At 48.8% G+C, this 21,884-nt stretch overlaps 1 protein-coding gene across 1 annotated transcript in view; it reads right to left on the bottom strand.

The window, feature by feature from the left end:
- Positions 1-21,884, bottom strand: part of Gpr107 (G protein-coupled receptor 107) — a 61,494-nt gene that overhangs the window by 28,270 nt on the left and 11,340 nt on the right. The window contains exons 2-12 of the mRNA XM_021653118.2: positions 16,426-16,545; positions 15,777-15,827; positions 15,051-15,133; positions 11,285-11,424; positions 9,284-9,321; positions 6,858-6,914; positions 5,836-5,946; positions 5,073-5,206; positions 2,197-2,272; positions 1,035-1,108; positions 596-713 (exon numbers count right to left, since the gene is read on the bottom strand). Of these exons, the coding sequence (XP_021508793.2) occupies positions 596-713; positions 1,035-1,108; positions 2,197-2,272; positions 5,073-5,206; positions 5,836-5,946; positions 6,858-6,914; positions 9,284-9,321; positions 11,285-11,424; positions 15,051-15,133; positions 15,777-15,827; positions 16,426-16,545 (1,002 nt within the window). The remainder of the gene's footprint in view (positions 1-595; positions 714-1,034; positions 1,109-2,196; positions 2,273-5,072; positions 5,207-5,835; positions 5,947-6,857; positions 6,915-9,283; positions 9,322-11,284; positions 11,425-15,050; positions 15,134-15,776; positions 15,828-16,425; positions 16,546-21,884) is intronic.

The following is a 21,884-nucleotide window of genomic DNA, read 5'->3' as shown; positions in this document are numbered from 1 at the left end:
CTGCCAGCCACACCCTATCTACCATCTTAAACAGGAGCTGGCCTCACCAGAGGCATGGCTAGCTGGGAAGAGGTACCTGCCCAACTATGGTGCCCTCAGCTTTAGGACCTGCTTCCTTGCATAGGCTGCTGGTATAATACAAGCCATGGCTCCTCCTTAAAGGGCTACAGTGAGGCACTTGTTAGGCAGGCCCCAGAGCATGGTCTCCAAACACAGGGTGATTTAGTCAGTGCTAGCCCTATGGGCCGCTCTCCTACTCCACCTTGCAGGGAAACTGGCTGGTGCCACCCAGTTCTAAAATACTGCAGGGCACCTGGGCCTGCTCATCAGGAGAACCATTTTGCTAGAGGCAACCAATGTAGAAGGCATGGCAGCATCTGTTCCTCGCTTCTCTGCACCTCTCTAACCACAATCTGGGCATCCAGGCCTGTCTGAAGACAAGTGCCCACCAGGACTTCCTGCACACAGCGAGGTCTGTCAGTAGCCCCTATCTGCGGCCCACAACGGCACAAGCTCAGGTTTCCAAGTGAACTGACTCTCTGCAGACAGGCCTGGAGCTGAGCCCTGCCCAGACAAGCCGGCCACAGTTGCATACCTGAAGCGGGATGACAATCATGAAGATCTTCTTGTCTTTATCAGACAAGATGTGCTTGATGAAGGCCCAGCCAGTGCCGATGAGAGCGATGGTGATGAACAGCAGTGCCCCCTTTAAACTGGAAAACACAACATTTTGCAGATACCGTCAGACATCCTGTAGAGTCATCCCAAGCTAACCCAAGCTAGCTCAAACTTTTAACTCAAAATGCAGCCAAAGATGATCTTGAACTTCTAATCCTCTCTCCTCTGCCTCCACCTCCCAAGGCTAATAAGATCACACATGTTCACCACCATGCCTGCTTTATGCAGTGCTGGGAATGGAGCCCAGGGAGGCAGGAACGCTTGGCAAGCACCCTACCAGCTGAGCCATAAGCTCAGCTGCAGCCATTTCATGGCGCAGGCACTGCTGCCCCTGTCTTGTGGACCTGCATACTTACAGGTGAGTTATGTAGTACACAACAGCCCAGCCTTCAATGGGAAAGCCTTGCGAGGAGATGTAGTGGTAGTCAATCTGAAATCAAACAGCTGTGTTTCAGGAAGGCCAGGCCTTGCACCTCAGGGCAGGGTAAAGAAATAAATGACACCAAGAGACGCTGGGAACCAAGAGATGCTGGGAATGGGTTGTGCCCGCCCACCCACCTGTCTAATACCTCCCTTGCCAAGTCACCAGCAAGCACACGAATGTGCTAACACATTTAACTGAGAAAGGTCGAGAAAGGCTTCAATGAACACCCAGCCAGGTCACACTCTCTCTCCCTGGCCAAGCATGTTGTCATAAAGTCCTGCTCACAGCAAGACATCAGCCAACAAGACACAGTAAAAGACCTATGTCCAGTAACCTGGCTTCACCAATCTTAAGTTCAGACACGTGGAGCTAACTTAAGAGGCAGACTCCTGGCAGCTGGGAAAGATGGCTGCAGTGCAGGGACTCCATTTTATAAGAGTCATCTAGATTTTAAAATGGCTCAGGAGCCCTCCCAACAATCTCTTAATGTAAATCTAAGGGGAAATTATCCAAGAAACTTCCATGTCCTGTGAGTGTGACTGGGTGTGTTTTGCTTTCTTCTGTGACCCTATATTTTCAAGTGCAGGAGACTCGGGCCTACCACATGTGCTTTATATACACCCTTTAGACCCCTAAATCGGGGAAGCCTTGATCCTGGCACCACAGGTGAGCTCATTTTGATGAACACCAGTTCTCAGTAGTCAAAGCTCGATTCTTGGACTCTTGATCTTCGGAAGATTTGGGTTTTTTTTTGTTTTGTTTTGTTTTGTTTTTAAGTAAACTACTGACACTGAATTTTACTGACCGGAACACAAGGAGGATCACTGGGAGTTCAAGCCTTGGCTACAGACTGAGACTGTCTCAAAAACAATAAAATAATAGACACTAGTGTTCTGGAGAGACTATGGCTTGCAAGTTGGATGGGAGGCTGCACTCACTAGACCCCATGGCCAGATGTCCAGCACGAAAGGGTGTTATGAAAAACCTGTTCTTTCTCTTCATCTCCCACCAATGTTCCCTGCCTTCTAGCTTATCTTCCTGATCAAGTACGCACAACCATCATTTCATAAGTGACCCCAAAGGCTAATACATACTGCATGGAACACCAAAGAAAGAGACTTGGTGAAAGGAAGGGCTGCCATCAACCAGTGAATTTTAAATACATCATTCCTATAAAAAGAAAGAAAAAAGAATTAAGAGACTGCTCTTCCCAAAAGGCAGCAGCATTAGGTACATTTCTCTTCATCCATCCATCCATCCATCCATCCATCCATCCATCCATCCATCCATTCATCCATCCAGAGACAGGGCCTCTTTCCATAGCCCTGGCTGTCCTGGAACTCACTCTGTAGACAGGGTTGGCCTGGAACACACAAAGCTCTGCCTGCCTAACTGCCTCAAGCGCTGGGATTAAAGGTAAGTGCCTCTACACTTGGCTCCATCTGGTACATTGCTAAGCAAGCAGCAAGCACAATGTGAGCAAACCACAAACATGAAGTCCTATTTATTTTTTTTTACACAAAGCAGTTTTTGCCTGTTGGAATGACACTGTGGTAGTTTACAGGAGAAGGCCTTCCTGGGCGCATAGAGTTGGGTGCTTGGTCTGCAGTTGGTAGAGGATGAGGAGGGATGTGTGACCTTGCTGGAGGATTCCTAGTTAGCTCTTTGCCTCACACTTGTGGCTCAAGATGTGAGCTCTCAGGTATCGCTCCAGCACCACGCATTTCTGCCTGCTGCCAGGCTCCCCCTCATGATGGCCATGCTCACAGAGAGCCACTTGCTTCTATCTTCTGAGTGCTGGGATGAGAGGGGTGTGCCGCCACCACCTGGCAGTGCCACTGAATTTAAACAGCTGTATCTGCAGACAACACTTTCTATAAACTTAAAACACATAGAAAACAACTCAGCAAACCAGATATTACTTGTGATAACACACAGATGTCCTTAACTATATATTCAGCATATTGGGGTGACTCTCCATGGTTGGAGAGAAGTGGGTGAGGGACAGGAAGTAAGGGGGATGGTCAGTTAGGAAAGGAGCATGCACAAAGCGATAATGAGACCACACCAAGGACTGGGCTTATCTCCTGGGTACTTTCCTGTTCTAGTGACTCCTCACTTGAAGGTCAAAAAGGAAGTGAAGGCCAGAGCAGACGTCACTATTGAATGGCAGTGACTTTATCCAGAGTACAACACTGCCCACTGTGAAAGGCCACTCCCACATCCTGGCAAGTCTGACTTGCATTCTCATTCAAGCACCCATGCTGGAGCAGTAAAAGGTTCTGATGTCATGGCAACCTGGACTTGACTCTGATTCAGCCCTGATGACCTTCACCTCTGAATCAGCAGCTCCACCTCAGTAAGCCTAGGACAGCAGCCGACCTAAGCACTGAAGACCATCAGCGGCCTCTCACCCCGTCAGCCCAGCACTGTTCGCTCATACTCTGGAGTGCATGGCACATTACGCTGAAAGGAGAGACAGGCACCTGCAGGCAGCCCTGGCCTCCAGCCCCAGCTCAGTCAGGCAACTGGCTGTCTCTCAGTCCCACTTTCTGGGCCTCAGTACATTTAAGTGACAAAGATGTCTCTCATTCTTCTGGGTTCTATCAAGTGTCCTAAATACTCTTGGCAGCGTTGGGGTCATATGCCTATGTGAAACACACACTTCCAATCTACGGGCAGTCGCTGGCTGTTACATGGGGGCAGCTTAAACTGCAAGTTCTACATGTGCACACATCCATCCAGTTAAAAGTATGACTGTCACAAAACAGATAAGCTCCACTTAACCACAGATTTAGACTGTAGCCATCATTTTATCCATGTCAGCCAAGACAGTGACACTGCCACTGCTGAGGAAAGGAAAACAGAACACCAGGAGACATGAGGAAGAGAACGGGTCTAGAACTATCTATCTCATCTGCAGAGAGCATCCTGGTGCAAAGTACTTCCGTAGTAGTGTTCACAGACACAGAGCAGAGCTACGGATGGGAGAAGCTCAGCAGAAGAAGGACAGTTCATTGCTCCAGTTTTGTAGATGAGCAAAGACACACAGTGAGGAGGCACACACAGGCAGGAAGTCACAGGCAGTGTGTGTTAGGGGGAGAGCCATGGTGCACATGTACAGGTCAGAGGACGACTTGCTAGAGTCAGGTTTCTCTTCCTACCACTGGAACCAGGGGGTGGAGCTCAGGTCATTCGGCTAGGCAGCAAGAGCTTTTACCCTTTAAGACATCTTGCCAGCATGAAAGACTTTGGGTGTCTGTTAAAAGGCAATCAAGACAGCCGGGGTTTGAGCTTCCGCCCCTGTGCCTGCTGCAGGGAGAGGTGTCCAGGGCCCTCACTCAGACTGTGAGTTTTGGGTAATACTGTGTGTCAGATTTGCATACCCCAAGTCTATAGGCCTCTTAATGAAAAGATGCTTTACTCTATTTTGTTCTAAGACTTCTGGGCAAGGAGACATAGAATTCACTCCTATGCAGCCACTCCCTCCACACCAGACAACAGAAAGTCAAAGACTCTGGCTTTTGGGACAACAGTCCTGAAGAAAGGCAGACAGACTCCAAAGGGGTTTTTCCCAGAGTCAACAGAGAAAGGCCAGGAGGCTCTGGGCTGAGGCTTTGAGCTTCCACTTGTGCAGCGACATCATTCCTCTCAAGGGATGGGCCCTGAAAGGCACCCCCCACCACGCTCCCTGTGCTATGGTGTCTCAGGACAACACTAGTGCTAGGACAACACTCTGAATTTTAGTTGCTACGTGTTTACACTAACATCCGGGTCTGCTTTCTAAACAAAACACTAAGAGTGAGGCAACAGCACAGCAGGCAGCACCCGCACACCAGAGGCTCACACCTAGCCCCTCGGCCTTAGGGAAGACACCCCAGAAGACAGCAGGGCTGGTCAGTGCCACCTCCCCTAAGGGCAGAACCCAGCAGGGCAAAACCCGCAGCTCCCACACTCGGAGCACACTTACCTTCGTTTACGAAGGATGTGAATCCAGATAGTCCCAGAAAGGAAGAAGAACAAAGCCATAGAAACATACAACTTGGGGAGAGGGATCTCCCCGGCAGAGAGGTAGCTGTCAGGGTTCTTCTCAATGATATCAATCTGAAACCAATGTAAGACTCAGTAGGGATCCCTCTTAGAAACAAAGCACCTCTAGTCTACACACTCACAGCTGCCCCCCTTAAGCTTGAGAATGCGAGTGCCAGCCGGTAACAAGCAGGTTGCTACAGTCTGGGCTGGTGAACACAGCCACCCACTCTACACTTCCTTCTTCCTGAGTCCTCTACGAGAGCACCCTGCCCACTCCAGGGTACTCACCAGCCCCACTTTCTCACGGTCGTGTCTCATATACTCTCAATGGCAAAGGGTACTCTCAGGATGCACAAAGCCCCATTTCATCACTAGCACCAAAACCAAAGCAAAATAAACCAGAAACCTTCCCACAGAAGCCAGCCTATTCTTATTTTTTATTTTTTATTGGTGTGAGGGTGTCAAACCACCTGGCATTGGAGTTACAGACAGTTGTGAGCTGCTTTGTGGGTATTGGGAGTTGAACCTGAGTCCTCTGGAAGAGCAGACAGTGCTCTTAGCCACTGAGCCACCTCTCCAGCCCCTTTTGTAATCTTATTTTTTATTTTTTTATTGGAAAGCCTAGCCTCCTAGCCTATTCTTATGGAGCTGCAGATGTCTCACTCTGACAGCAACCTTGTGGTTGTCCATGTGGTACTCACGTTCAGGCTGAATGAGACCTGGCTAGGAGACCTCAGCTTGCTGCCTGGGCACTTGTGGAAGTAAAGGCTGTACAGGCCTTCCTGGTCATCGGTGCTGATGTTAAAGGAGAACTGGAAGAGAAGAAGAAAGAGGTGCCCACAGCCTCAGCTGCAGTTCCCAGTCTCAGAAATCAGTTAGGGTCCCAGCAGACAGGTTGGTCGGCCTTGGAACCCCTGGGACAGGTGTCAAAGAGGGTGTCGTCATCCGATGAGCCTCTTGTACCTTCTGCCAGTGTTCAAGCACACAGATGGCTGGTGCCATGTGGTGGTTGCCTGCACCTGGCTGCCTGGGCGCTGTAACTCACTTCCACTGTGACCACCTGTCTGTGATGGTTCTGCTGAGGTCAGCAGAGATGGCCAAAGACACAACATCTCATTTTCAAGTCAACTAACATTCTGAGAAGTTAACAGTGGGCTCTATCAGCCACTAACTGTCACACCGATTAAAAGTCGTAAGATGGACAGTGACACACAGGGCCAGTGTGTCCCACTGTAGGCACGTGAGCTCGGTGGCTCTTCTGAGTTAACAAAGGCACAGCCTGCATGGGGAATGCACCACCATGTGCTGCCGGGGACACGTGCAGGCAGTTCATAACTGGGCTGGCTAGGTGGGGTACCCAAGGCCACCAAAACTGTATCACCTCAACTCTCAGCACAGGTCCTTCCAGCTATGACACACCCAAGTGGGACGCAGTATGGACTGATGGACGGGAGAGGCAGGGGGTCACAAGAGGACCTCAGCAGAGTAGGTTTGGAATCCGGGCCTGTTATTATACTGCACTTTCACATGGTTTCTCTTTGTCAGAGATGCATAGCTTGGTTAGCAGATGAAGCTAGCAGCCTCACGGTGGGAGGGGAGTGATCCTTCAGCCCAGTGATCACACAGGAGCCCCAGTTACTATCCCTACGGGCAAGGTGCCAATAAAGACTCGTCCTTTCACATGGCAGAGAAGAAGTACACTTTACTCCATGGTAACACATACCTTAAAGGAAACTGCCCCATCATTCTTCTGAATTGAGAAGGCCTTCTCAGCTGTTGCCTAAAAAGACACAAGAATCTGCTTCAGGCCAACAGTGGCAGAAACCATGCTTAGGAAAATCAAAGCTAACTGGGGGGGAGGAGGGGGGAAGAGCTAGCTCAATGATTAAGAGCACTGGTTACTTTTGCAGAGCTCCCAGGCTCAACTTCCAGGAAACAGCAGCTCACAATTGTCTGTGATTCTAGGCCCAAGGGACCTCATGCCCTCTTTCGACCTCTGTGAACACTGCGTGCATGCGCCACATATACATACATACATACATACATACATACATACATACATGCAGGCAAACCATTTAAGAAAAAAATAAAAGCTAAGCCTGATGGTGGTGGCACATGCCTTTAATCCCAGCACCTGGGAGGCAGAAGCAGGCAAATTCTGAGTTCCAGGCCAGCCTGGTCTCCAGGACAGCCAGGGCTACTCAGAGAAACCCTGTATTGAGAAAACAACAAACAAAAATGGAAGCTAGTCAGACTGGAGAGGTGGCTCAGTGGTTAAGAACACTGGCTGCTCTTGCAGAGAGCCCGGGTTTGGTTCCCAGGGCCCACGTGGTGACTTACAAACTCTCTGACTACAGTTCCAGAGGATCCACTACTCTCCTCTGGCCAATGCAGGCAGACATACATATGATTTTGATCTATGCATGCAGGGAAACACTATGCTGGCTAGCTTTACATCAACTTTACACAAGCTACAGTCACCTGAAAGGAGGAAAACTCAATTGAGAAAATGCAGCCCCAAATCTGGCTGACAGAATTTTCTTAATTAGCGATTGATGAGGGAGGGCCCATCCCATTGTGGGTGGTGCCATCCCTGGGCTGGCGGTCCAGGATTCTATGAAAAAACAGGCTGAACAAGCAGCGGGAGCAGGCTAATAAGCAGCAGCCTCCATGGCCTCTGCATCAGATCCCGCCTCCAGGCTCCCACTCTGCATGAGTTCCTGTCCTGACTCCTTCAGTGACGGACTATGATGCAGAAATTAAGTCAAATGAACCCTTTCCTCCCAGAGTGCTTTTGGTTATGTGGTTTCATCATAACAGCAGTATCCCTCAATAGGACACTCATACACATAAAAATAAATTAAAGCTAACTAAAAAAAAACCAAAACTCTTCAACACCAGCACTGCTGACCTTCGAGAGCTCTCTGACAAGAACATTCACTGTCTTTCCAGATAGATCTGAGATCCTGTCTCAGAGAAGCCAGCTCACCTTTCCCATTTCCTTCCTCAGTTTCCTTCCTCCTTGGCTACTCTGTAACTCCCTCCCTAGTCTTCCTGTGAGTGCGCCTCTACTCTAAAGCTTTTGCAGGATCAAGGCTGCTGTCCTGGGCAAAGCCAAACATCCCACCTATACTCTGCTCTTGACTTCAAATACCAGAACGTTGCCATCTGCACAAGCGATTAATACCAAGCCCCGGAAAGAAACCAACTACACACGCATGGGAGCAGGAAACACTAACTCCAGTGGCTGACAGTAGAAGGCTACGTTCTTCCTGCATGGTTCATTGCTATAAGGCTCCCTAAAGCTGCTGTCTACTGCACCAATGGTTCCTTCAGCACAGGATGGATGATAAAGGGGCAGAAGAAACCTTTGAGGTGATCTCAAGGTTGTGTCAAGATCTTTGACACATCTACAATCTTGACTGACAGGTCAAAAGTATATGACTGGCCCTGTAAGTACAGGCAGTTTACTGTTACCCAATCACACTTTCACAAAACTGTCAGAAGGAAGAAGACAAACGAGCCGGGAAAGCTAGGCCAGTGTGTATACCTGTAAAAGCCTGGGAGGCAGAGGCAGGAGGACCAGGAGTTCGGGCCAACCTCGGCTATGTAACAAGGTGAAAGCCAGCCTGGGCTACAAGAGAGCCTGTCTACAAACAACACGGTTGAATGTCCTCTCACTGAAGAATCGGGACACTGCAAAGCAAAACGTTCTCTGCTGTTCCTCTGCACAAATACCTCTCTGTCCTCTTCCCTTCCAGCCTCACCTCTCGGAGACAGAGCCTTGTCCAGACCCTTCTGTCTCAAACTTATGTCATCACAGCAGGTCCTCCCTGGGCCTGGGCATCACAGTGTTTCCAGAATCATGAGCTCCAATTAATACCTGACCAAAAGCTCCCCACAACCTCCCATGGGCTGCCTGCCAACACCCCGTACCACCTGTGCTATTCCAGGTCTGTCTGAGGTGGGACACGCCTACCCTTTGGGCTGCCCTGTGCTGTGCAATCCAGCACTCCAGGTAAGTTCGAAACAGTTTCAGTGTATTGATGCTGTCTTTCCAAACACAAGCACTGTCAGGCACAGACACACATGCATGCACGCACACACACACATCCAGAGAAGCTGAGCGGGAGGGAGGTCCGTGCTTACCTCTGAATCCACTGCACTTCTTCTAGCCTTGGAACCATCTAGAAGCACAAACGTTTAAGAGATATCACTGCCTAACTCAGCTCACACATCATACAGCACAGCATCATTTTATGGACCTCTGCTTACCTAATATCCCATCAAACAAAACATACAAATCTCGTGGCCTCCACCTCTTCACGTCCCCAGACATAATTACTGGCTGTAGAAGCAGCAAACCAAAGTGGCGCACTGCAAATGTCACTGCGCCAATCACAGCAGAACCGACAGGAAAGGCTCTGTGTAAACAGTGTTAATGGCAGAGGTGGCACGTGGAATAACTTTATATTCTTTCTAAGCACCATGTCCAGAGGCAGTTTAGCAAGTGCCTGACTGATGCGATTTCCTTGGAGAGGACCTTAGCGTGGACAGTCTGCGTGGGGGGATGACCCACACAGCCTGTGCTGAGCTGCACCGCCGGCCTGTGCTTGCAGATGCCCTGCTGGCTTCTCCTTTTGGTTGCTGTTGATTTTTGGGGGTGCCCCCCAAACAGCAGCAGTGTATTAAGATTACTAGTGGAGGAAAAGGACATAGTATGTTTTAATAAAAAAAAAAAAAAAAAAAAAGCTAATTAGTATATGGCTGGGGAAGGATAAGTTCAAGGTCATCCTCTGCTACATAGAAAATTCAAAGCTAACGTGGGCTATGAGATCCTGTCTCAAAAAATTGCCAGGAGCTTTTTTCATGGAACAGAGTGGACACCCGCCCTGCTGTCCTTAGGACCCCTGGGAAAGGTGGTTCAGCCCACTGCAGCAGTGTTGTGTGAGCACAGGGTCTGGTAGCCAGAGCGCAGGCACGGAGCTGCACCCTCTGCTCCAGTTCTTCACTGGAGCATCAACTGTCCACAACTTGAGGGAAAGCTAACACCATAAGTATAAGTGACCTTGAAAGAATGCATGAGTCACTAGATGGGACCAAGAGCTAGCACAGCATATCAACATCTGGAGAGAGGGACAGCCTCAGGAACAGCTCTCTGAGAACAGTTAAGTGTGGCCCGGGAAGCAGGCGCCCAAGGCCTAGTCACACAACCCCCCTCTCCAAAACACTGCAAAAAGAAAAGCAAAATCCAGCATGGTGTCCTCTGCCTTTTCATTTTGCCCGTCCCTCCTGTGCTGGGCTGCACAGGCTGGCCCTGGCCAGGCATGAGCACTCCTCCTGCCTCTGCCTCCCAAGGACGAGGGCTGTAGACATGTACAGCGTCCAGCTTGGAGACAAACACCCCGAATTCTAGCATCAGCCCTTTCGGCTACCTGCACTCTAATGGACGTAGATCACCCACCCGAGGTGGGACTCCGTGTCGATGTTCTCAAAGGTGGTGTGCCCTCCGAGCCAGACTCCAGCTCCACTACCCTATCAGGACAGCAGTACACACACAATGATTTTTCTTTCTAAAAAGACTGGTGTGTGTATGTGTGTGTGTCTTATGTGTGGGTGTCTGGGGAGGCCAGAAGGGCTTTGGATCCCTTGGAACTGGGGTTACAGGTTTCGTGAGTCACTGATGTGGGTGCTGGGATGTAAACTCGGGTACTCTGGAGGGGAAACAAGCTTTCTTAACTGCTAAGCCATTTCTCTAGCCCCTACACAAAAGGATTCCTAGGAACAAAGTCAATGACACAGCACCCAGATAAACCTGGAGATGACAATGTATCACTTTAGGGAAAAGGCTGAGCAGGTGACAGAATCATTTACTAGGACAGCTGGATGAAGCAGAACAAAGCCCATGGACATGCACAGGCTGTGCACGTGACTAGAGCTGTGAGACGACACGTTCTAGGCTGAGAAAACAAGGCCAACCAGGGACAATTACCAAAGAGCTAGGCTGGGGCACAGGAGAGGCCTCTTTTCTCTCTTCCTTCTCGTGCTTCTTCAGTAAGTTCGTTCTGTGTGGCCTTCAGCACACAGTGCTCAGACAACACAGACCAGGCTGCAGTTCCTGAAAACAAAACCTCTACAAAGCAGGCTTACCAACGGTTCTCTGCGCCTTGCTGTCTGCAGGGATGGGGCTGACAGCAGGCTCCTGGCTCCAACTCAGGTCTTTCTCATCCTTGCTGAAGACTATCTTTGGTAACTGGGTGCCAGCTTCTGGAGGGGATCTGACCTTGACTCTGTATCCACAGAAGACAGAAAGGAGAGCTCAGAAGAGCGTGCCAGCCATTACTAAACACTGCTGAAGGCCCAGTTTAAGCTCTGTCTTTTTATTTGTCTGTTTCCCAGACAGGGTTTCTCTGTGTAGCCCTGGCTGTCCTGGAACTCATTCTGTATACCAGGCTGGCCTTGAACTCACAGAGATCTGCCTGCCTCTGCCTCCCAGGTGCTAGATTAAAGGCATGTGCCACCACCCTCCAGCTCTGAATCTGGCCACCTTGTCCCATCCTTGCCACACCAGAGATGTAGCTTTTGCTTTCCATAACTCTATGCTGCAGCTGAGGTGCGGAAAGGGTAAAGCACTGGCCAGGCTGGGAGATCCTGCAGGGACAGAGTGCTCACCTAGCCTGCACAGGGCCCAGATCCTGGCCCCAGGCCTGCTGCCCCAAGCTAGGAAGCACCTGAGTGAGGAGCCTGACAGTCTCTAAAGCCAGGGTTTTAGCAAATACATAATTACGTTGTTTCCATATTCCTTAAGGATTCTTAACATGCGCAGAAAACTGGTGAAAGAGATACAGAAGACACAGCACAACAGAATCTACAATATAGTCAGGTAAAGCCCAGAGAACTGTGAGAGGAGCTGAGGATACCATTATTTACTGGCCCAAAAGCCATTTTCTCCTTTCCCAGTCTCTTTGTTTCAAGGATTAACTAATTATATGTTTGTGTGTACAGGTGAGTTTATGTGCACTGTATACAAACGGGATCCTGCAGAGGCCAGAAGAGGGCTTCCAATCCCCTACAGCTGGAGTTGTAGGTGGGTGTGAGACACTGTGGAATGCCGAGAACCACACCTGGGTCCTCTGCAAGGCTAGTGAGTGCTCTTAACCACTGAGCCATCTATCCATCATCCCCTCCTCTTTTTTTTTTTTTTTTTTAAAGACAGAGTCTTACTATATAGCCCTAGCCTGGAACTTACCATGTAAACCAGGCTCATCAAACTCAAAGAGATCTGCTGGCTTCTGCTTCCTGAGGCTGCAATTAAAGGTATGTGTCATCATACCTCGCCCTCCTTTTCCCTTCTTAACAGACCCAATTTTGGCTAGGCCATCCACTCCTGCCTGACAGCACACCTGACCTAAGCCAGTGCATCAGTCAAACCTGCCTCCACTGCTCCTTCCCCTTGGCAGAGAGCACTGGTGATGGCTGGGACAACGCCTGAGGAGTGGACACTGGTAGGCACAGGTTACAGTGTAAGTCAAATGCTGATTTCTGTACCCCCATATTTGGTTGCAATCCTTGTTCTGAGAATCTCCTCTCTCAATGTTCTGTAAACTCTGCTCCCCAATTGTCCCTTGATATGCTAATAAAGCAGCTGATAGCCAATCGATGAGCAGAGAAGAGAATAGGGCTGGACTTCCAGCCAGCCCGGGGAGGAGGAATGAGAAGAGAAATTAGGGGATTGAGCCACAGGATAGGTCCAAGAGAGATCAGTAGAAGGTAGAGATCAGGAAAGCTACAAAGTGCAAGCATCTCTGGGATGTACACTGGAAAGGAAGCATATTAGCTTAGAGGGTTAAGAATAGAGTAATAACTGCTCAGTTATTGTGTTATGAAGCTTATTATTAAACAAAAAGTCTCAATTTTTTGTGTGATAGCCAGGTTTAGAAAGAAACTGAGAAACAGACACACTTTTATAAAAATAATGTTAAGAGGCACTGAGGGTGGGAAAGCAGAGATGAAAGGCACCGAGTCTCTAGCATGAGCAAGCTGCCATTGACCTGCCCTTTCCTGAGCCTGCCTGCCACCAAGGGATTCCAGGTGGGTGAGCCAATCCTGTCTCATTCTTTCTGCCAGGCTCAGTCAGGTCCTTCTCTCCCAGTTGCCAAACATACCATAACCTAGGAGATTGTCAGCCTTCCCAACAGGTGAAATCAGCAGCAACCAGGGGTAGATGTCTTTGAGGCCTAGAGTAGTTCTGTGGCAAAGCGCTTTATTTTTTTTAAGAGACTAAAGAGACTGCCTCCCCGGAAGCTTCCTTTTTTTATTGCTAACTTTGTTCATCTCAAACTAGTCACTCTGAGCTGCTAGTGGCTGGGTCTGAAAACAATCTGGACACAGTATTCTTAGCCTGCAACCCTCTGAAGACTCCCTCAGAAATTATACACACGCCAGGGAGCTAGCTCACTGGGACAAGCTGGTGGCTAACCCTGACGGCCTGACTTCAAGCCCTGAAGCCTGCACACGGAAGAAGAGAACCAGCTCCCACAAACTACTCTCTTGACCACCTCATGTTCTGACTAGTACCCATACAATCAATAAAATGTATGAAAAGAGGGAGAAGTCACATACAAGTTGGTGTGCCTAGGCCATGAAGGTGCTTGGTTTGCAAAGTACTTGCCTCCAAATTATGAGGACATAAACTTGGTCCTCAGAACAAATGCACAAAAGTGGGCATGGTGGTGTGAGCCTGCAATCCCAGTGCTGGGAATTGGAGACAGGAGGATTCCTGAAGTTTACTGGCCAGCTTGTCTAGGTAAATCAGCAAAGAGTCAGGCTCAATGAAAGATTTCATCAAAAAATAAGGTAGAACACTAGGCATGGTGGTATATACCCTTTTCTCTCTTTTGGTTTTTCTAGATAGGGTTTCTCTGTATAGCCTTGGCTGTCCTGGACAAGCTTTGTAGCTCAGGCTGGTGCCTCACTAGATCTGCCTGCCTCTGCCCTCTGAATGCTGGGATTAATAAATTAAAGTGTGCACACCTGTAATCCCAGCACTTAGGAGGCAGTCAGGCAGATCTCTAACTTTGAGGCCATCCTGGTCCACATAATGAGATCCTGTCTCGTGGGGGTAGCAGGGGCGTGTGTGACTGAGGAAGGTACCCAACATCACTTCTACTGCCCTCCCACACAACATACACACACAACATACACACACACACACACACACACATGAAACCCAGGCAGTGATGAGATGGAAATGTACCTAACTTGAAAACACAAGCTCCCCTAATTCATCTAAGTTCCAATGTTTGTACTGAGTTGTCAAAATCCTCATCAACCACCTTTTTTTTTTTTTTTTTTTTTTGGTAAAGTGCAATAGGATTGGAGGCTTTCACCTGTGCTCTGTAGTGGCAGTTCCTCAAGGACACTCTCACAAGAGACACTAGTACTACTGTGAAGCAAGAGAGGACACTGAGCCCTGGGGTTACATGGCCTGAGTGGCAGGAGCTGCTGCCTGGATCCAGCCAGGTTTCTTACCTGCTTCCTCTAATGTGTTCCCCAACTGCAAACTTGGGTGCTGATGCAGTGCTGTCACCAGCTATCCCACAGCCCACCCCATCTCCTGCTCACACTCAGCCGGAGTGCTGACTCAGCAGAAGGCTGCCTGCCTAAGCCTGACCTGAACGCATCCTTCCCTACCATGCTGTACAACTGCCCTCTTCCTTTCCTCTGCTTGGCTGCAGTCATGGCTGGTACTCTGCCTTCCGCCCAGGTGGGCTCTGTCTCTCTCAGCATGTACCTCATGTCCAGCACTCAGCACTCGGTACAGCACTGGCATGTGACAGATGTCGCCTAAGTGGTGGCTGCAGTCAGTACCCTCACTGCACTGAAGGTAAGCAGAGGGGACTACAGAATTACTTACGCACTTCTGGAGATGTCTAAGATGAGAAGAGTGACAGAAGAGATAGACTTTTTTTTTAAAATACAGTAGTTCACATCTTCATCCTGCCAAAGGAAGAACAAGTGTGCATCATAGCACTAACTGTGGTGAGAAAGGCAGACGGGCGGCTCCTGCTCCTTCCAACAGTAAAGCCTAGAAGTTACAGCTACCACCTCCAGAATAGGTGGGCACTGCAGGCCAAAGGGTATCCTGAGCTCCAGTGAGGACACCAGTCAGGCTGTGACCTACAACTCAGCAGACACTTGCAATCCTAGCACCTGTAAGACAGAAGCAGGAGCAGCAGGGATTCAAGGCCAGCCTGGGCTATACTATGGTATGCTCCAGCCCAGGCATAGTGTGCTGGCCCATACCTGCAATCCTAGTACTCGGGAGACTGAGGCAGGAGCACACTCCAAGTTTGAGACTACCCTGGGCTACAGAATGAAACCCTAACACCCCCTACTGTCCCTTAAAAAAAAAAAAAGACAGGCTAGAAAGATGACTCAGTTTTGAAGAGCACTTAAGTACTTATCAAGCTCTTGCAGAGGTCCTGGGTCTGATTCTCAGCACTCGTATCATCACAACTGTCTACGTCAGTTCCAGGGGATCCAGCTCTGTTGACCTCTGACAGCAACAGTCAAGTACGTGGTGCATGGACATGCATGCAGGCAAAATACCAACACACATAATCTAAAAAAAACAACTTACCAGGTAAGAAGAAAAGCCATCGTTCTTGGTCCGATCTAGACTGAATCCGATCTGAGGGCAGTGAAGAAAGGAAACACTAAGTCCCTCACACTGTCCATGCCTTTCTTACCCAAAGAGCAAGAAATTTAAACAACACAGAAAGCATAGTTCCTTAGGCCTAGCTTCTCATAAGTGTGCTCTTATAAGAAGAAAATAGCTGCTCAAGAAAAATCACTAATTATATATTTATTAAAAAATTACAGGGCTGGGGAGACAGCTCAGTGGTCAAGAGTGCTGACTGCTATACTCTTCCAGAGGTCCTAAGTTCAATTCCCAGCAACAATATGGTAGCTCACAACCATCTATAACGGGATACAATTCCTTCTTCTGGTGTGCAGGTGTACATGCTGACAAATCACTAACATACATAAAATAGATAAAGAAACTTTATAAAAAGTTGCAACTTAAGGTTGGGTGTGGCTCAGTGGCAGAGCATTTGCCTAGAGTGTCCCCTGGGCAACATCCCGGCACTGCGCTAACCACAGGAAGTAGGAAACTAAAGCTGATTCCTGTATCATGCTTTGGTATTACCACACTGAACTTTCTCCACATTTTGGCAAAGAGGGAAGGGCCTGAAAGAGTTACCCCTGATCCATGGGAAGACACTTGCCTCATCCTTGTCCATGGCTTCCTCAGGCTCATTCACAGAAAGGCGGCTGACGTTGACCATCATGTACCCATCCTTGAAGAACCCGAAAGTGTTCAGATGGACTTTATGCCTCACATCATCCTACAGAGATTGCAGGTGATTTCTCATTAGTCAGCCTGTTCATCTGCTTGAAAAGCTACATATTCAGTTTCCTGCTGGCCAGTCAAAGTTCCCACAGGTGTGGGAACAGACACAGCTGTCTCAAGGAACCCCTCCATGGGGCTTTGCTGGATCAGGTTGAAGTCTGACATCTCTGGATAGCCATTTATTTTCACTTGGTCTATGATAGTGGACTCCCTCTTCTCATAGAGGCCCTAAAAATTCCCCTCCCCAAACACACACATCTGGGTGACACCAGATCTTGTAAGGAAGGTCATATAGCCCTCATGGAAGATTTCAGGACAGACCCTTTCCTGCTAAGGAAATCAGTTCAGTTAACTATCCCTAAAATACCCCACCCTGCTAATGATCTTAGTCTTCAGCAATGACCTTCAATTGAAGATTTTTTTTCCCCCTACCCACAGGATAATTAATTACTGTGTTCTCCTTCTTGTGACAGGACCATGCTACTGCATGGAAAATGAGGAACTATATCACTACATGTAAATCAAGTATCCCTAACCCTCTGACCCTGGTGAATCAAACACACTCACTCTCAAAACCCCTCCCACTGCCCAAGGTTTATAAATCCCAGATGGATGGTTGCGTGCTCCATGATACTGCCAGACTTCCACCATGGCCACTGAGATTTGTCATTTATTCCCCTTCCAGCCTCTTCTGACCAGGCCTGCCCTCCAGCCCCATGGGCTGGGCCTGGCTCTCACCAGGCTTGTCTTGGCTGCAAGCCTGTCAGGCACAGGCCTTTGCCCTAACCTCTGCGTGCTCAGCCCAGCAGCTTAACCAAGAGCTGTAACACTTCGGTATCACCACAGGCTTTGGAATGCCAGAGTTTCCACTGCCACCAGCGATCTTGTTCTAAAAGAGCTAAACTGTGACACCCAGTGGGAAACCTTTCCAAACCTCAGCCTAGCGTACATGGGCTTCTCTGTGAAGCACTCTAGCCTCTCTTGAGAGAAACAGAACCCCTGTTCTCTGTCTGGAAGCCGAAATCCAGGCCATTGAAGAAAGAATGACACCCTTCAAATGCTGAAAAGGACTCTTGAGAAATTCCACAGATGTAAAAACTTTGCAGAAGGCAATTGTGGAATAATTCCTTTCAGCACACTTGTATGGGCTCTGGGGGCAAACTAATCAGGGTCAACTTGACGTGTGAGTTCCACAGCAAGATGAACCATGGTTTAATCATCCCTGCATTTTCCCTGTGAGAACAGCACCTGGCACTCAAAGCCTCATAGAGGAGGCAAGACACATGGTGCATGCCTTTAATCCCAGCACTAAGGAGGCAGAGGCAGGAGGTGAGTTGGAAGCCAGCCTGGTCTATAAAGCTCCTGGCCAACCAGGGGTACATAGTGAGACCCTGTTTAAAAGAAAAAAAAAGGGGGGGGGGACTTGGACCTGCCTTAAGTTAAGAGTACTCACTGCTCTTCCAGGGGACCTGAGTTCAGCTCCCAGCACCCACATTCAGGGGCTCAGATCCGTCTGTAACTCCAGGGGAGCTTTTGCTTCTGGCCTCTGTGGGCACCTGCATTCATGTGCACTCGCCCACATGCAGATACCCACAGCTACACAGAATGAAGAAGAATTTAAAAATTTAAAGCTATAAAAGAAAAAAAAAATGCTGGAGGAGGGAGGGAGGGAGTGGTGAAGCAAGCACAAATGCACCACTGACCTCAGCTCCTCCCAGACTCCTGTAAATGGTAAATTTTAAAGGCAGTTCATCTGAACCTAAATGATCTGAGTGTGATGGGCCTTCTGGGCAGAAGCTAATGCAGAGGCACTCCCAGGAACAAGTGAAGTGGAGGAGACTCTACTGAGCTCTGCTGAAAGCACAGCCCACAGGGATACATATGACCACCCCTGCCCGCCTCTGTGTCCCAATCTCAAGCAGGACCACACATTCCAGGACCAGGACAGAATATCAGCAAAGCCTCTAACACTGAGTGCCACAGTGCTCTTCATAGCACGTACATTACTGGGAATTATATGGACTGCGTCTTTGACAGGTGGCTCTTTCCCCTTAGAGCTGAATTACCCAGACATCAGAGGCTGTTGGTGGGACCCTCCCCTACAGCTGAAGTTCCCAGGTATCAGAGGCTGTCAATGGGACCTTCTGAGGGATCAACATAAGCCACATCCACATGGCCCAGATTGGCAATGGAATTCTGCCAACAGGAGGATTTTATTTCCTGCCGGCCTGTCTCCCCCTCTTAACTAGGTCTGAGGGTTGGAGCACTGGCCCTCAGCAGTTGTTTAATCCAAACTCTCTCTCTGCCTCCAGATTCCTGCAATGTGCTGGCTCCCTTCTCCCGTCCCTCTTCTATTACCTGATGGTTTCAACTCCCTCTTCCCTTTTTTGGTCCTCTGGGAATTTCCCATAGTGCCAAGAGTTCAGCTAGACATTTAAGGCATGTGTCTAACTCTCACTTCCCAGTGAAACAGAAGACTGAGGCAAACCCACCCTCCTACAGAGAAGTGATCCTCTGCAGGACTCTGAGAACTGCTGAGGACAAAACAGGAAGCGTGAAGCCTCCTGGCCTTTTGGGTGGAATTAGCCCTTCAGACAGTGACCTGAACAGTCCCTGTTCTTCATAGGACACACACGCCCGTTTCCACCGCAGGGGCACAGGAGAGAGACTAATTTAACAATCCTGACAGTGAGGACATGCAGTCTTCCGGGCTGTGTGAGCGCCTGGCTGAGCTGGCATGACTGCAGAGAGCAGGGAGATCCCTACTTACACCACTTCAGGGAATACCTCAGATCCTCAGCAAGGCAAGCCCACTCCCAAAATAAACACAGGGCAAGGATCTGGAGGGGGACGGTCAGGAGGGTCTGCTCCCCGGAGAAAGTGACTTTTCAGGCACTTGAGGGAAAGCAAAGCTTCAGAAAATTCTGAAAGCACTCATAATTTTTTCCTGCTGGCTACTGTGTATATAGTGTGGAAATATATTAAGTTGTACATTAATATATGTTTCAGCATGAATGGAACTTTACATTTTTCTTATATTTTGTTTATTTACTTGTATGTGTATGTACATGTCACAGTACAAAGAGGAAGTCAGAAGACAATTGGTAGGAGTCCAGTCTCCCCTTCCAATACGTGGGGACCAGGGATTGAACTCAAGTCACCATGATTGGTGGCAAATGCCTTTACCTGCGAGGCATTCCACTGGCCCCAAATTTAAACTTTAACGGTATGCTTCTTCTACTTGTCCATCCTGTAGGAAATTTATAGCAGACATAATGGTGCACGCTTTAAGCTCCTGGCATGTGGGAGGCAGAGGCAGGTGGATTTCTATGAGTTCAAGGCCAGCATGCTCTAAAAAGTGAGTTCCAGAACAGCCAGGGCTACACAATGAGAGCTGGTCTTTAAATAAATAAAGACTCACAGATGCTCCATAAAGACTGTGCCTTATGTACTTTTCAGGCACCAGGCACCTGACATGGCCACACACAGCTGTAGCCCAGCACTTGGGAGGCAGAAGCAGGAGGACCAGGAGTTCAAGGGGTGAGTGGTCAGATGGGAGCTCAGCATTCCTGCCTTTGCTCCCTGCTGCTCTCCAGGAAACAGCGGCAAAGCTCCCTGAAACTCACAGTAAAGAGAAAAGGACAGGAAGAGAGAGGGGCTACCCTAGCGTCCCAAGGCTGTCCAACAGCAGAGCAGGCACCTTCAGCAACCACTGCCATCTCCTTTGCACTGGGCCCAGCAGGGCTCTGAAGAGCTCTCGGCAACCCCATGCTGCCTCCCTACAACTCTACAAGGCAGATGCTATTCTGCTCAGGCTACTGATGAAGAAACAGGCCCAGACAGGTAAAGCTTGCTTAGATCACAGGAGAAGCAGAACCGGTGCCCCAGCCCAGGCGGGAACTCCACACCTGCTAGCTTACTCATTGCATGCCTTTCACAAGCAAATAAACAGCGCATCTTTTATCCTGTGTTGAACTAGTCTGCATTACACAGGAGTTGAAAGTGCCCGGTTTGTCCCTGCATACACACGCAGCCCGGCCACTAAGTGGACCAAATCCCAGAGGACCCATCATTTCATCTACAGGTGTCTTAGTGTGCATCTCCAGTGTGGCGTGCTCTCAACCACAGCAAGCTGTGCATCAGGCTAATTCCATAGCATCATCAGCTACGAAAAGTTGAGGTCACCGGAACAAAATTACTCTATTGGATTGAGGATGCAGCTCAGAGGGAAGTGTGTGAGTGAGACGCTAGGCTGGAGCTTAAGTACCTTAATGAACGGAATACAGCACTGTACCTAGATACCCAAACAAGGTCAGTTATTCCGAGTGCGCTGGTCTTGCCTGTCTCTTCACAGGCACTGTGCCAACAGTCCAAACAGTGGACAAGCCCTAGTTTGATGATGAAACAGTTGATTAATGTACCATTTTTTGTTTTTCCTTAAAACGGGGTCTCCCTCAGAGGCCCAGACTAACTTTCAACTCAAAATCCTCTTTCTTCGGGGCTGGAGAAATGGCTCAGTGGTTAAGAGCACTGTCTGCTCTCCCAAAGATCACGAGTTCAATTCCCAGCAACCACATGGTGGCTCACAACCATCTATAATGTGAACTGATTCCGTCTTCTGGCAGGTGAAAATGCAGATAGAACACTCATGTGCATAAATATATTAAAAAAATTATTTTAAAAAAAAATCCTCTTTCTTCACCCTAGCAAATCCACGCCGGGCTCGCCAGTATTCACCACCACACCAAGCCTAGACAGAAAATGCGGCCCTGATTCTGGAGTATGGCAAGTTAGTCTGAACTGCTTGCTTTCTTATTTACAGTAACAAAACTGTGCGTTAAGCTGAAACTTTTATTTTAAAACCGGGTGTGGTGGAGGCACCTTTAACCCCAGCACTGGAGGGGCAGAGAAAGATGAATCTCTTAAGTTTGAGCCACAGCCAGCCAAGGCTACATAGAGACCTACTCTCAAAGAAATATGCGAGGGCCTACACGATGGCTCAGGAGGTAGGGACACCTGTCGCCTGTGAAGCCTGACAACCTGAGTTCAGTTTACAGGACCCACACTGTGAAAGGCAGGGCCAGCTCCCACAGGGGGCCTCCAACGCCCACATGCTCACAAAGCACATGTGCCGCACCCCACATTAGATAATTAAAGTTTTAAAAATAAAAAGTAAATAATTAAAGACAGATGTGGCAATACACACTTGTAATCCCAGCGCTAGGAAGATGGAGAGAAAATGATCACAGGCTGAAGGCCAGCCTGGACTAAACAGACCTTATCTCAAAAGAAAAAAAAAAAAAAGAAAGAAAAGAAAAAAAAATTCCCAGCAGT

Source organism: Meriones unguiculatus, chromosome 8, assembly GCF_030254825.1.
Source record: "Meriones unguiculatus strain TT.TT164.6M chromosome 8, Bangor_MerUng_6.1, whole genome shotgun sequence".
Classification (NCBI taxonomy): Eukaryota; Metazoa; Chordata; class Mammalia; order Rodentia; family Muridae; genus Meriones; species Meriones unguiculatus.
This window is presented reverse-complemented; position numbering and strand designations above follow the sequence as displayed.